At 36.6% G+C, this 14,760-nt stretch overlaps 1 protein-coding gene across 5 annotated transcripts in view; it reads right to left on the bottom strand.

Moving 5' to 3' along the window:
* The window catches only part of LOC111507540 (uncharacterized), a 209,820-nt gene that overhangs the window by 47,859 nt on the left and 147,201 nt on the right, over positions 1-14,760 (bottom strand). For all 5 annotated transcript variants that reach the window (XM_074170429.1, XM_074170435.1, XM_074170405.1 and 2 more), the window contains exons 8-10: positions 3,260-4,055; positions 3,003-3,161; positions 2,809-2,950 (exon numbers count right to left, since the gene is read on the bottom strand). In XM_074170429.1, the coding sequence (XP_074026530.1) occupies positions 2,809-2,950; positions 3,003-3,161; positions 3,260-4,055 (1,097 nt within the window). The remainder of the gene's footprint in view (positions 1-2,808; positions 2,951-3,002; positions 3,162-3,259; positions 4,056-14,760) is intronic.

The raw sequence follows: 14,760 nt of genomic DNA, 5'->3' as shown, positions 1-14,760 counted from the left end.
ATATTCTCAGACCACATGGCACTGGAATAAATGATCGACAAAAACTATGCAGTTAAAGCTTCAGACAGCAAATATTGTTGAATGAACAGTCATACCGAAAATATTCCTGAACACATGGTATACAGGTCAAAATTCGAACATGGAGAATATTTTTTTCAACTTACCGATTTGGTCAGTAGGTACACGTCAGTCTTCCAGGTTGAAGTGTATGCAATCTTGCAATGCGCAAGGAATATTGATCTGAGGTCACAGATCACACACAAGGGTCTGCACAAGGGTCACTCACTAACCCAAAAGAGACATCCAGTGGGAATGCGGTGAAGAACTGAGAACACTGTTGGACAGGAATCGATTGACTATATACTGGGTTCCGTGACAAACAAACATCGCGGGATAACTTCAATTCCGAAGGTACCTATTTTTGATGTTGATGGTAATAAAATTATGTTCGTTTGAAGGTGGTTGACAATATTTCATGGTGAATTTCATTAGTTCGAATTGCCATTCATAGACGTATTGGTGAAGAGGACCAACACCAAGTGGGAAACATCTGTATACCGAAACCACTCACACAGAATAGTATCTGAACCACAAATCCAACCACAATCAATCGACTAAACGAGAAATCATCAATACTCTAGTAGAACGTGCTTTCGGGCTTTGTAATACAAAGAAAGGTCTCGAGAAGGAAAACTAGGCATCATCAAAATGATGTATTTCATCAGTTCGGACTGTAAACAAAATTAAAAAAGATTAACCAAAAAATAACGATTTTATTAAACAAAAAACTGAAATTACAAAGAAACAACATACAAGAAACAACCAAAAAAATTGAAATATTATTACAAGCTGAAAATTAAACAATTAAAAATATTATCAACAAGAAATGAAAATTAAAAATTAAAATATTCCAAATCGAGTTACGTCACGACGTTTCGATTGTCAGTATCCACAATCGTCTTCGGATGATAACTGGACTTATTCCTCCAAGATCTGACTATTTATAGGTCATTCAAGTGCTTTCACCTATCCCCCCTTTCCTTTCTCCGCTTCATTGGTTTTTAGCGGGAGATGACCGTTTGGCGAGAGTTGGTCGTTTTCCGCTTGATTAGAGGTTTCCATATGTTACGTATTATTATTATTATTATTACTCTTTATTAGCAAATAATGCTATTCATAGTATATCTACGCTAGCTTGGCTAAATGCGTTGTAGGACAACATATACGCGGCTTCTTTGAATTTTCTCCTAAACCAGTGTTCCTCCTTGTGAAGGATTTCAGCTTGAGCCCACTTGATGTTATGTTGATGAGTCGAAACATGCTCTGCTAGTCCAGATTTGCTGGTTTCTCCTCGCTGTGTGTTTCTTGTGCTCAGCAATGCGAACTTTCAATAGCCTCTTAGTTGCACCGATGTATGTTTCTCCGCACTCGCAGGGTATCCGATAAATGCAATTCTTGGAATCGCAGTCCGCGTTTGGTGGCCGGGTTTTTGTGAGGCTGCTACGGATAGTGTTCCCTTGACCCAATCCTTCTCATCCTTTCCGATAATCCTCGGATGTCGGGAAGTACAAGTACTGGTTGCGGCGGCTTCTCTTCTTCGTGGAGCTCTTGCTGTCTTCTAGCTAAGGCCTGTTCCACCATTTCTCTGGAGTAACCATGTCATTTTTGATGATGCCTAGTTCCTTTTCGAGACCTTCCTTTGTATTACAGAGCCCGAAAGCAGGGTCTAGTAGAGTCTTGATGATTTCTCTCTTAGTCGATTGATGTTGGTTGGATTTCTGGTTCAGATACTGTCCTGTGTGAGTGGGTTTCTGATATACAAATTTTTCCCATTTAGTGTCGGTCCTTTTCACAAAAACGTATAAGAAAGGCAATTCGTTGTGGACGTCCTTCTCCATTGTGAAAGTGATGGAAGGACTTATAGGTCCTTCATTTGTGCTTCATTTAGGAGAAAATACAAAGGAGCTGCTTGTATGTTGTCCCACAACGCATCCAGCCACGCTAGCCTAAAGATACGCAACATACAGCAACCCACAATCAAGAGGGAAACTGCCAACTCCCGCCACACGGTCATCTCCCGCTAAACCGGTGGAGTAGTGAGAGGGAAGAGGGTATACGTGAAAATATTCGAATGACCTATAAATAATCATCTCTTGCAGGAATAAGTCCAGTCATCACCCGAAGACGATTGTGGGTACTAACAATCGAAACGTCGTCAAGTAACTTGGCTTGAATTTTTTTATTATTTTTTATGCTTGTATTTTATTATAATTTCATTTCAGGGTTTTTTTACTCAATATAATTATTTTCAGCTATTCATTATGAAAATAATTATATTGATCTTATTGATTCTTCCTGGAGTTTCAAATCATATTATATCATATTAGACAATAGAAGTCCTAACTGATGAAATTCAAAATTATATTTCAAATACTGCATTACAGTGTTTTTTTTCCCTTTCGAATGATTTGTTTTCTTTTTATTTGGTCAAATTCTTATTGGTGATATTGTAATCAGAAGTAGTACTGATTCAGTGAATTTTGTTTTAATTTTGAAAAAAGTATATATTATTTTCGTGTGAACTTCTGGCATTATGCAGCTTCTCTTACATTGTTTTTGATTGAAAAACATGTGGAAGTGAAATTAAAGTGGTTTCTTTAAATTATTATGAAATTAGATATTGCATTATTAAAGTTTTCTTCAAGTAAGTAAGGTTTACCGACATAATAATCCTCTGGTGTGAGTCATTGCTGACCATTTCAACTCATTTCATCAAAGAATATAAAATTCTGTTAGGAAAAATCCTACCTGTTTCCTGAAAGCTCAGAACTAGAAGAATTGAAGGAATTACAGTCTTTTACCCTTTGGGCCCATTTACTTTTAACTTCCTCTTGGACCCTCTGCTTCAAGGCATTCACTCTCTGCCTTTCTTGTTCTATTACTTGGGATCCTATAAAAATATAGTCGATTATGATTCTTTGGAAATATTTCAGTTTTGTTACCTTGTTGACAGAGATGTAAATGCCTATTCCTTTCTATTTCCCTAAGAGATTCTATAGTTTTTCTGCCAAGTGATCCCTGTCCATCAGTGATATTTATAGGTGCATCAGAAGTCACTCTGCTGATCCTATCTATGTCATCTTGACTAGGAAATTTTTTATCTGCAAATATTTTTGTACCACTTAACATTCTTGATATAATTTATTTTGTACAGATTACAGAATACAGAAAAAATGTTGAAATTTCACTTTGAACTCACCAATTCCAACTTCTAGAATGGACTTCTCATAAAACATCTTCTCATTGAAAGATTGAGACATATTGTACATATCATCATTAGGAATTTTCGAAGTACTAACTATAATCGAGCAACTTAAATCAGTCATTTTATCAAGTGAGTTATTAGATAGTTGTTTATCAATATCTTTCGACTTGTCGCTATCCGTGTCACTGGAGATTTCTTGCTCTGATTCTTCATTTGAGTGCATCAAAAGTTCATTTTCAATACTTCTTAGCCTGTTTTGTATTTCTTCCAGTCGCATCATGCATTCCATTTTTTGTTTTTCTATCGTTTTGAATTCGTTTGTATTCGTTTTAGAAGTGTTCATTTTTTGCTGTTCAAGGTCGAAGATCTGTGATTTTAACGTGTCTATTCTTTTAGTAAAATCCAAAATTTCTCTTTGTAGTTCTTCTCGACTGGCCAGCCAATCAGCTTCTTCTTCTAAGTGGTGAAATTCCAGATCTTCAAAAGCTTTTCTTTCATTGTCTAGTTGCTCCTGAGCGTGAAGGTATTCCTCAAACACTTGCTCATATTCGGGACTAGATTTAGGGGTAGATGACAATTTTTCATCTACTTTCGCCATGTTTTCTTGAGCAAGTTGAAGTTTTTTCTTGCATTCTTGTTGGTCTTCATCCTGCTTCATTTGACAATCTCTCATACTTTCTTCTATCCTTTGTGAACGTTTCTGTAACTTCTGTTTCTTGGCCTCAATCTTTTCTAGATCTAATAGTTTCGATTTATGCTCTCCAGATATAAGAGCCCTCTCTAATTCAATCTGAAACAGCAAAATGATATGTTGGATAATTTTAATCAGCAATAAAAATGTTTATTTCATAAAATAGATAACTTCTTATCAATAATATAATTGTCAACTTCACAACAAACAAGATACTCTCCCTCGTACATATGGACATACTTGATGAAGCTATTGTATAGCAAAATACGGGTTGCGTTTTCGTAAACTGTTTACAGAATATCTCACAATAAAGTGTTACTTGGATAACTTTTTTTTAGTAAAACAAACTGGGACACAGCACTTTAGATAAAATGAGACATAAATTTAAATCATGTTCATTTTATTAGAGTAGTTATCTTGGAGTTTCCTAATGAAAGTAAAAAATCAAATATGAAAATGTATAGAATATGCAAAACTCATGAATATTTTCATAAACTACGCCTTACACAGTAGCTTTTTCGTAGTGAGTATGTAATTCATATGAAAAAGATACGGCCGAATCAAAAAGAAAACTTATGAATATTTTGGAATGTATTCATGATAGCACAAAAGAAATAAATTAATATCGAAAAGAGAAATGAAAATTTCTGTTTTTTACCACTTTTAATTGTAACTAACGTTACTGCAGTTTCGTCCTATATGGACATTCTCAAACTAATACAATAAACTAACAATAAATCATTACATTCGCCAATATATACCATTCAGGTACTTGATTGAGTACCTGAATTTACAGTTCACAATGCGGATGTGCCAATTTAAAAACCGGAGAGTAAATTAAATTGATTTGTTCATTTAACAGGTTGCACCCGCAATGTTTATGCTTGTAAATTTCCAAGGATTCTAAATAATTGAGTTTGCAACCCTTCCTTGCATAGTGCAGAATTTCCGTATCGTTTAGATTGGGAAACTTGTGGTTGCATGTCAAGGAATGGTTTGAAAACGTCGAATCATTTTTTCCTAGTCTGAAGGACCTTTCATGTTCAGCATACCGTTTTTGGAAATTTCGTCCGCATTGTCCCACATAAACACTATTACACTCCGGATACTTAAGCTTATAAACTCCAGATTTTTCCAACTTGTCGACCTTATCTTTGGCATTGAAAAGGAAATCAGAAAATCTGGCATGTGGTCTGAATGTTACTTCCACATTGTTTTTTCTGAAGAGAGAGTATATCATTTACAGTATGTAGTTTTGTAGGGTTATATATGTAAATTAGTTTTTATTCCTTTTTGAATGAAACTTGTGATGTATTGTTTGGAACCTTTAGTGTAGTAATGAATATTATTGAAGTTTTATCTCAACACCAAACCGTTTTTTTAATACATCGACACGTGTTTCAATCACCAAGTGATCATCTTCAAAAGGAAGATTAAACTCTCTTGAAGATGATCACTTGGTGATTAAAACACGTGTCAAGATGTTAAAAAATAACGTTTTGGTGTTGGAATAAAACTCCAGTAATATTCATTGAATGATGACAAAAATTTTAAATTATTGCCGTCATATTATTTGACTGGATTACACTTCTTTGTTCAAATATTTATACTGATATTATAATGAATTCTGATTTTATGGAAATTGCTCATTACTAGGGACTTTGATGATCCCCAACCAATTTTTCTATTTCTGAAACATTACTGGCATTTCAATATCAAAGTATAATCCGATAAATATGTCGTCAGACAGTAAACACTCCGTTGTACACTGCTCCAGTAATTTTAATTTCAAGTGCTGTAATTCAACAACAGTAAGTCACTATGTTTGTGTTAATTGCTTGGGCTGTCCTTATTCATCTTTCACTGTCTGAACCACTGTGCCTGCTGCTTTTGCGAGTGCATTGGCTTGGGATGTGGAGGTTGAGCAAACCGGCCATCGGATGCTTGCTTCTACGTAGCCCCGCTGGATACGGGAATGACAGAATCACTTGTGGTTCTGTTATTCCCTAACTAAATGACATCCCAACAATGGCTTAATCCTAAGGTGTGTGTATCCGTGGCCAGAGGATGAATGACACTGAGCCTATCAGCTGTAATGCGGGGCTCTGCCGTGATTGACCTTCTTTCCCTAGCTACTCGTGGGACTTTTATGGACTGAGTAAATTAAAAAAAATATCTGGCGTTGAGTCTACAGAGGAGATGGATGTCGAGCTTACGACTCCAACTGACCTCCCTGTAACTTCAGATCAGGAGCGAGAGCTTCTCAGCTCTTCAACTCCTGATCCAATAACTGAACCTAAAAAAAGATTTGGTGGTGCAGCCAGAAAACTTCTGCTTCGTCTTCTCAAGAGCGGAGTACCTTATGAAACCGCCTTGCACCAAATTGTTGAGCGGCGTACACAGAATCTGTCTCAGGTGGAGGAACAAACCCCCCATGAGCAGGTTAGCAAACGTTTGCGCTCAAATGATGACTCATCGAAACCAGAGGCGAAAAAGCCCTCCACGGCTGAATCTAAGGCATCGACAGTTGTAACTGACGTTCAAAAACCCTCATATGGAAAGGTTGTCGCGGGTATCAAGGTGGGAATCTTGCACCTTGATTATCCGACTACCTCATTAACGGCCAATCAACTAAAATCTCTTCAGAGGGCTATTTTGTCGGCTTTGTACCCGTTAGAGTAAATGAAGCGGGGGAGAGTGGAAATCCACCTAAGGGGAGGAGTTCAATCAAACCTCCACCCAAACATAGGGGCTCACTCCCATCCCAAGGCTGGGAAAATAGTTGGTTCTCAGGAGACGAAGACGGCTAACGTCTCGTCGAGAAAACCAGGGGAAAAGGCTGTACCTGGCTCTTCAAAATCGAAAACAAAAATCGTTTTCGCTTCGTCCAAACTCAGAGACGGCAGGTGTCCTCATCTCATCATCTGAGCCTACTAATCCCTCGGTCCTGGGGAAGGAGGGTGGAGGTGTCCTTAAGGATCCTCCATTTCCTCCCTTCTAGGGTCGAGGAGTTCTAAGTTTGCGGCAACACTTTGTTAACTTCAGGTGTGTGGCTTGGTGGCCGAAGGCTTTACAGAAAACGACCCAGGGGAAGCTCTCTGGCTTGTCTGGTCATCAGTGGTGCCATCAGTACCACACCGTCAGCGGCCATAGAGATCCTTCTAGATCTACCTCCTCTTCACATTTTTCTAGAGAGATAAGCTAGATGGACTGCATATATACTTGTGCACATTGCCAATTGCACAAATCAATTTAATTCAGGGTGCAACAGACTGTTGGTTGACACTGGAAGTCACAGCATTCTGGAAATGACCTCTGACTTTATGCCTCCAACTGTCGATTACGAACTGCCTTTTAAAGTACTGTTCCCAAGACGAGAGGACTGGATCCTCCGGGAGAAGGAAATATTAAGAGCAGATTGTTGTTGGTTCACAGATGGATCAAAAAACCTTACGGTTCTGGTGCAGGTGTTTTCAGTCGCAGACAAGGACAGAGATATCAACCAGCTAAGGAACCTATGCGGTATTGCATAGGAACCTATTACATTGTGTGCGGGGAGATTGGAAGAATCCAACCTCATGCACAAGTCAATAAAAGTCAAGCGGACATTCAAGCGGACAGTCAAGCGGCGTTGGAAACTCTTGGCTCCTACCGAGAAATGTCTAAATTGGTAGCAAATTGACAAAAACGACTCTCCTCTATAGGAATACTCAACATATTGTCTCTGGGGTCTGGATTCCTGGCCAAACTGACCTGGAAGACAATGAGGCTGCTGACTCCCTTGCAAAGGAGGGTGCTGCAAACAGCTTCATTGGACCAGAATCTGTCACTGGAACCGCTTTAGGTTTGCTTGGATGGCAAGAACATTCATGGACTTCTGGCAGAATCTTCCAGGATTGGTTCACTCCAAGTCGTTTATTCACCCTTCGAAGATTGATACCAAACAGTTGTTATATTACAGTAGGGATGAACTATGATGTCTAACAGGCCTTCTTACAGGTCACTGTCATTTGAATCATTATATGCAGATACTCTGACTGTCAGAAGACAGTATGTGTCGCCTCCGTTAGGAAAATAATGAAACAGCAGAGCACATACTTTGTGCCTGCCCCGCTGGGGACCGAGTTCGGCAGAGCCGTACTCTCACCATCTGACCTGAAAGACCACTCTCTATAGAAACTAATTGAATTCGTAAAGAAGCTGGGTTTATTTGGTCCAGTGTGAATAGGTGTGAGCCACAATAAACCCTTTCGAGTTGCGGTGGAGGGTCAAATAGACCCACTCACTTTAGACCTAACCTAACCTAACCTAACCATAGTAGAAGACGAAAAACTCAAGAAGGTAGTAAGTCTGAACCAGTGCACGGCTTTGATGAAATCAGTGAAGAACAGCACTTTGAAATCTGTGGAAATACTGTGTATGTATGCCGACAAATATGAACTGGAACCAACTGGAAATATTGATGTCTTCAAAACCAAATTAGCGTTTTAGAGTTAGTTAGTGAGAAATCTATTGATGTCATAGTAATTGGGGACTTTAACATTGATCTTGGTGAATATAGTAACACTTCTATAGAGATAATCAACATATTTCAGTCATATGGTTATTAAAAAACATCTCAGATTTCACAAGAGTACAGAAACGATCAAAAACTGAAATTGACAATATTTTTACCAATTTCTATGTTAATAAATCTTATATAGTGGACTACCTTCTCTCAGACCGTAAGGCCCAAACAGTAGAAATTGCGGACGTGAGGTAAGGAAAAATCAAACGAAGATAATACGAAACAAAAGTTTGAATAACGAAAAAAAATTCAAAAACAGATTACAAGCAGAAAATTGGCTTGGTGTTTACAACACCAGCAATGCAATAACCCCCAGCCATCTTTTACAATACATTCAATTACCACTTCGGCATATGTTTTCCAAGAATAACTATGAAAGAAAAAACTCTCACATCTTGAGTTCAAATCAATAACTGAAACATATAAAAAATGAAATAGAAATTCTTGATACACTGATAAAATCAGGAAGAATTCATATTGAAGAAATTGGAAAGAGAAGAAACATGAATATGAAGATCTCCTTGCAGAACACAGAAGGATGACAATAAATAATGAAATTAGGGAATCTAAGAGCCTAAAACCTCCTGGAAACATAAACAATATCACACGCAAGAAAATTACAGAGTCATACCCTCCCCAACTGATCTCAATAATCCCTTTGAAACACAAACTGACAGGATACTATCAAACTCCTAAAAAGAAAAAGGCATTCACTGAATTCCTCTTGAAATCTAATATTACTGTGCAGACTTCTTTTACATTCTATCCAAGAGAAAGTGAAGTATATAAGATAATGAAATATCTAAAGAACTCTTCCGCATTGGATATTTATGAACATAATACAGTAATATATAAAAAAAATATTGGGTTCCTTGTTAGTCCAATTACTCATATCATAAACACCATTTTGTGTAATGTTTTTCCAGAAAACCTTAAAATGGCGAAAATAATTCCAATATTTAAATCGGGGGACAGGAGTATCCGAATAATTATCGTGGACTTGTAATGTAATGTTCTACATACTACATGTTGGTGTCCTGTGTCTGTAACTCTGTTGGGTGATGTTCCAAGCTTCGACAGAGGTCAAGAAGGTGAGGTCGATGTGATATATTCTGGTGAGCAAATTATAAAGTATTGAGAAGCAAATAAACCCAAATAAAGGATCTCAGAGTTTTATTTGCATGATACGACAGAATAGCTCGCCTACCTATTTTAGCAAAATTAGCTGAGAAGCTGATTTACCATAGAATAAGTGATTATTTTGATGAGAACTGTTTTTTCTCAGAACATCAGTATGGTTTCAGGAAAGGAAAATCTACAGCTGAAGCAGTGAGAAAATTTGTTGAGTTTGTAGCCGATGGGTTTGAAGCCCTCTATGGCAGTTTTCGTTCACCTTCATAAAGCTTTTGACTGTGTTAATCACACTATACTAAATGAAGTTGAAATTCAACGAATTTTCTGACTCTGCTAAAAAACTGATGACCTCCAATCTTCAAAATAGGTCCCAAATAGTTCACTGCAATAATCAGAATAGTTCAGGTCTGACAATACATAAAGGTGTACCACAAAGTAGCGTTTTTGGACCGCTACTGTTTTTGATTCATATAAATGACCTACCCAAAAACGCATTAGCAACATTGTTTGCTGATGATGCTCCCTTTGCAACCAGAATCAAAAGTAACTCTACAAGAATCGATGAGATGATAGATTGATCATCAATCAAGAGTGGTTCACGGCAAACGAACTAAGTTGAAACACACACAAAACTCAGATACCAAGCATACTGTCACTCAGAGCGTAAAATTTCTAGGACATATTATTGATCCCAATTTAAATTGGAAACTTCATGTAGATCAATTAACAAGCAAGTTATCAAATCATTTGCAATTAGTCTCATTGAACTTGAAGGCAGCCATCTCTGCTTACCGTGGAATATTTCACTGTATTATGACTTACTGTCTAAATAACTGAGGCCATTCTTGCCACACTCAGTCAATATTTGTTATCCACAAAAGAGCCATTAGAGCTCTGACCCATATCACTATTCCCAATAATAGATTAACCTCTAGTAATAAGAAACATTTTGGTATCAGATTATTCAACTCTCTTTGTTTGAAGGTGATTGACAATGTTTCGTGATGAATTTCACTAGTTCGGACTTCCATTGTCTATTATATAAAATGATTTGAAATCCCTGAAACAAGTAAAAAAGAATAATTAAAAAGAGAATAGTTGAAAATAACAATTATATTAAGCAACAAATCCCTGAAACAAGTAAAAAAGAATAATTAAAAAGAGAATAGTTGAAAATAACAGTTATATTAAGCAACAATAAACATGAAATGAAATGATAGTGAAATAACCTACAAGTAAAAATATAATAATTGAATAAATAAAAATTAAAGGAATGCAAAAAGAAAATAATAAAAAAATAAAAAATAAAAAATAAAAAAATAAAAAAGTGTAGAGATTCCAAGTCACGTTAGTTCACGACGTTTCGATTGTTGGTATCTACAATCGTCTTCTGGTGATGACTGGACTGATTCCTCCGAGAGATGACTATTTTATAGGTCGTTGAAATACTTTCACTTCCTCTACTTTCCATTTTCCGCTTCACTGATTCCGTGAGAGATGACCGATTTGGCGGGAGTTGGTCATTTTTCGTTTGATGATGGGTTTCCATATGTTTCGTATATCTACGCTGGCCTGGCTGAATACGTTGTTGGACAACATGTATGCGGCTTCCTTAAATTTTCTCCTGAACCAATGTTCCTCTCTGTGCAAGATCTCAGCTTGGGACCACTCGATGTTGTGTTGATGGGTCCAAACATGGTCTGCTATTCCTGATTTGCTGGTTTCTCCTCGCTGTGTGTGCTTCTTGTGCTCGGCAATGCGAACATTCAATGGCCTCTTAGTTTCACCAATATAGGATTTTCCGCACTCACAGGGTATCCGGTAAATGCAATTCTTGGAATCGCAGTCCGCGTTTGGGGGCCTGGTTTTCGTGAGGCTGCTACGGATAGTGTTACCGGATCTGAAACAGGTTCTAATGTTGTACTTGGAACCAATTCTTCTTATCCTCTCCGATAATCCTCTGATGTAGGGAAGTGCAAGCACTGGTTGTGACGGCTTCTCTTCCTTGCGAGGCTCCTGCCTCGCAAGGAAGAGGTAGAAAAGACTTTGGTAGAAAAGACTTTGGCTAAAAGACAGCAGGAGCCTCGCAAGGAAGAGAAGCCGTCACAACCAGTGCTTGCACTTCCCTACATCAGAGGATTATCGGAGAGGATAAGAAGAATTGGTTCCAAGTACAACATTAGAACCTGTTTCAGATCTGGTAACACTATCCGTAGCAGCCTCACGAAAACCAGGCCCCCAAACGCGGACTGCGATTCCAAGAATTGCATTTACCGGATACCCTGTGAGTGCGGAAAATCCTATATTGGTGAAACTAAGAGGCCATTGAATGTTCGCATTGCCGAGCACAAGAAGCACACACAGCGAGGAGAAACCAGCAAATCAGGAATAGCAGACCATGTTTGGACCCATCAACACAACATCGAGTGGTCCCAAGCTGAGATCTTGCACAGAGAGGAACATTGGTTCAGGAGAAAATTTAAGGAAGCCGCATACATGTTGTCCAACAACGTATTCAGCCAGGCCAGCGTAGATATAGGAAACATATGGAAACCCATCATCAAACGAAAAATGACCAACTCCCGCCAAATCGGTCATCTCTCACGGAATCAGTGAAGCGGAAAATGGAAAGTAGAGGAAGTGAAAGTATTTCAACGACCTATAAAATAGTCATCTCTCGGAGGAATCAGTCCAGTCATCACCAGAAGACGATTGTAGATACCAACAATCGAAACGTCGTGAACTAACGTGACTTGGAATCTCTACACTTTTTTATTTTTTTATTTTTTATTTTTTATTTTTTTATTATTTTCTTTTTGCATTCCTTTAATTTTTATTTATTCAATTATTATATTTTTACTTGTAGGTTATTTCACTATCATTTCATTTCATGTTTATTGTTGCTTAATATAATTGTTATTTTCAACTATTCTCTTTTTAATTATTCTTTTTTACTTGTTTCAGGGATTTGTTGCTTAATATAATTGTTATTTTCAACTATTCTCTTTTTAATTATTCTTTTTTACTTGTTTCAGGGATTTCAAATCATTTTATATAATAGACAATGGAAGTCCGAACTAGTGAAATTTATTCAACTCTCTACCAGACTTTATCAAAGAAGGTCCAATAACCATGTTTAAAACAAAACTGAAATAGTATATTATGCAACGATCATGTAATGATGGTTATTAAGACACGAGCATTAACCGGGATACGAAACGAGCCGAAGGCGAGTTTTGTATGGTATATGCGAGTGTATTAATAACCATTACATGAGAGTTGCATACGCTATTTTTTCTAAACCTGATAAATAATGAAAAACTATAAATATTATATTTGTATTGAACACATTTACAGTAATTAACTCATATATTTTTTTTAAAAACACAAACTTAATGGTATTATCATGGATATATGAAAACTATAAAGATTCTAATTATATTTATATTGAATATAACAACTGTAATTAATTTGATCTTTTAAAAATATTGGAGTCGATGGTATTCCTTCTATATCGCTGTTTTCAGACATTTTGATAATATAGGTAGGTAATATGAAAACTGATTTTGACAAATAAAGCAATTAGTTACTTAGGTTAGAATCTAGGACAAACAAAGGAACAGGATTCTTGATTGAAAAATTATGGGTTTCTATTGGTTGATAATCTGAATCGTTATGAAAAATCTATATCATAATGGATATCATTATGAAACGGATTATGGTCATATAAGTGTATTGTTAAAGTACGGGTGTAGAAAAACTAATTTACTGCTGCTTAATATGACATCTCTGAATTTAGATTTCCTCAATGTTAGTTAATAAAATGTGTATAATATTATTGAACCCATGGAAATGAAATCTATAAACCTCATAAATTTTGAAATTTGGAATTCAACAGCGCTCGATCTAGGGGGGGCAAACCGGGCCATTGCCCGGGGCGGCAAAATTGAGGGAGGCGCGGCGTCGGCGGCGAAAATTTGAAAGACGGTTAAACAAAAAAAAACCACACCCTACACAAAATTTGTTAGAATATAATATATTGCTATTGACATCACTGAAATTTCACATCATATTTTAGTAGATAACAAAAATAAAATGTGGTCACACTGCGTCCTTCAAGCTGTGCTGGATTTGAATAAATATCTTAAAACGAAACATATTTTGTTTAATTAATATCGGCAGGGAAAATTTGTCTTTATATAGGTTAAAATTACAACATCTATAGAATAACACATGGGTAAAAGGCGTAAATATTATTTTGCCCGGAGCGGCGAAATAGCTGGTCTCCAGATATTGTTATAGTTGTATCAGCAAACATGATTTTATGGACATCCAATATGTACTGTGGAAGGTCATTGACATACAGCAAAAACAACAGAGACCCAAGAACTGTACTCTGTGGTACACCAAGTTTCACGTTCTGACTATTGGAATTTGTACCATTACATCTTACCATCATGGTTCTGTTTGTCACATAGGATTCTAACCAATTCATTAAATTATCTGGAAATCCTCATGATACCAGTTTTTCAACTAGGAATTCATTACATACTGTAGTCTTTAATAAGAAAAAAAATAATGAAAATACATATTTCCTGTCGTCATTTATTTAATTTATTTTCAGGTGTTATGTTGAAGCCGGTAAAGAATATTCACAGAAAGGTGAAATCGATAATAATATTTTGAGTACAATGAGAAAAGTATCTCCAATCGTCCATGCACATAAAGTTAAAGCACCAACTCTTCTTCAAATTGGATCCAAAGATTTAAGAGTGCCACCACATCAAGGAACTGACTATTATCTACGACTTAAGGCTAATGGGGTTACAACGAAGTAGGTGTAATAGTTATAAAAAATTTCTTTTGAACTGATATTGAACATAAGTCGCTTTTGTGGAGGAAATCAGAGTTTTGATTGATATTCTTTGAGAATTCTTACATTCCACATTCTGAAAAAATTTTAAATTTCAATGGAGAAGTCACATTTCTAGTTCACAACGATAAGTTATTACATAAATTCAAAATATATTTCCCGAAGAAATGTTTTGTTCATCGGTCATATTAAATAATTTTGCCTATTAAAAAAAAAATCTGTGAATTTTT

This window comes from Leptinotarsa decemlineata, unplaced genomic scaffold, assembly GCF_025532065.1.
Source record: "Leptinotarsa decemlineata unplaced genomic scaffold, Ldec_3_MD MMD2_P_RNA_scaffold_11, whole genome shotgun sequence".
Lineage (NCBI taxonomy): Eukaryota > Metazoa > Arthropoda > Insecta > Coleoptera > Chrysomelidae > Leptinotarsa > Leptinotarsa decemlineata.
This window is presented reverse-complemented; position numbering and strand designations above follow the sequence as displayed.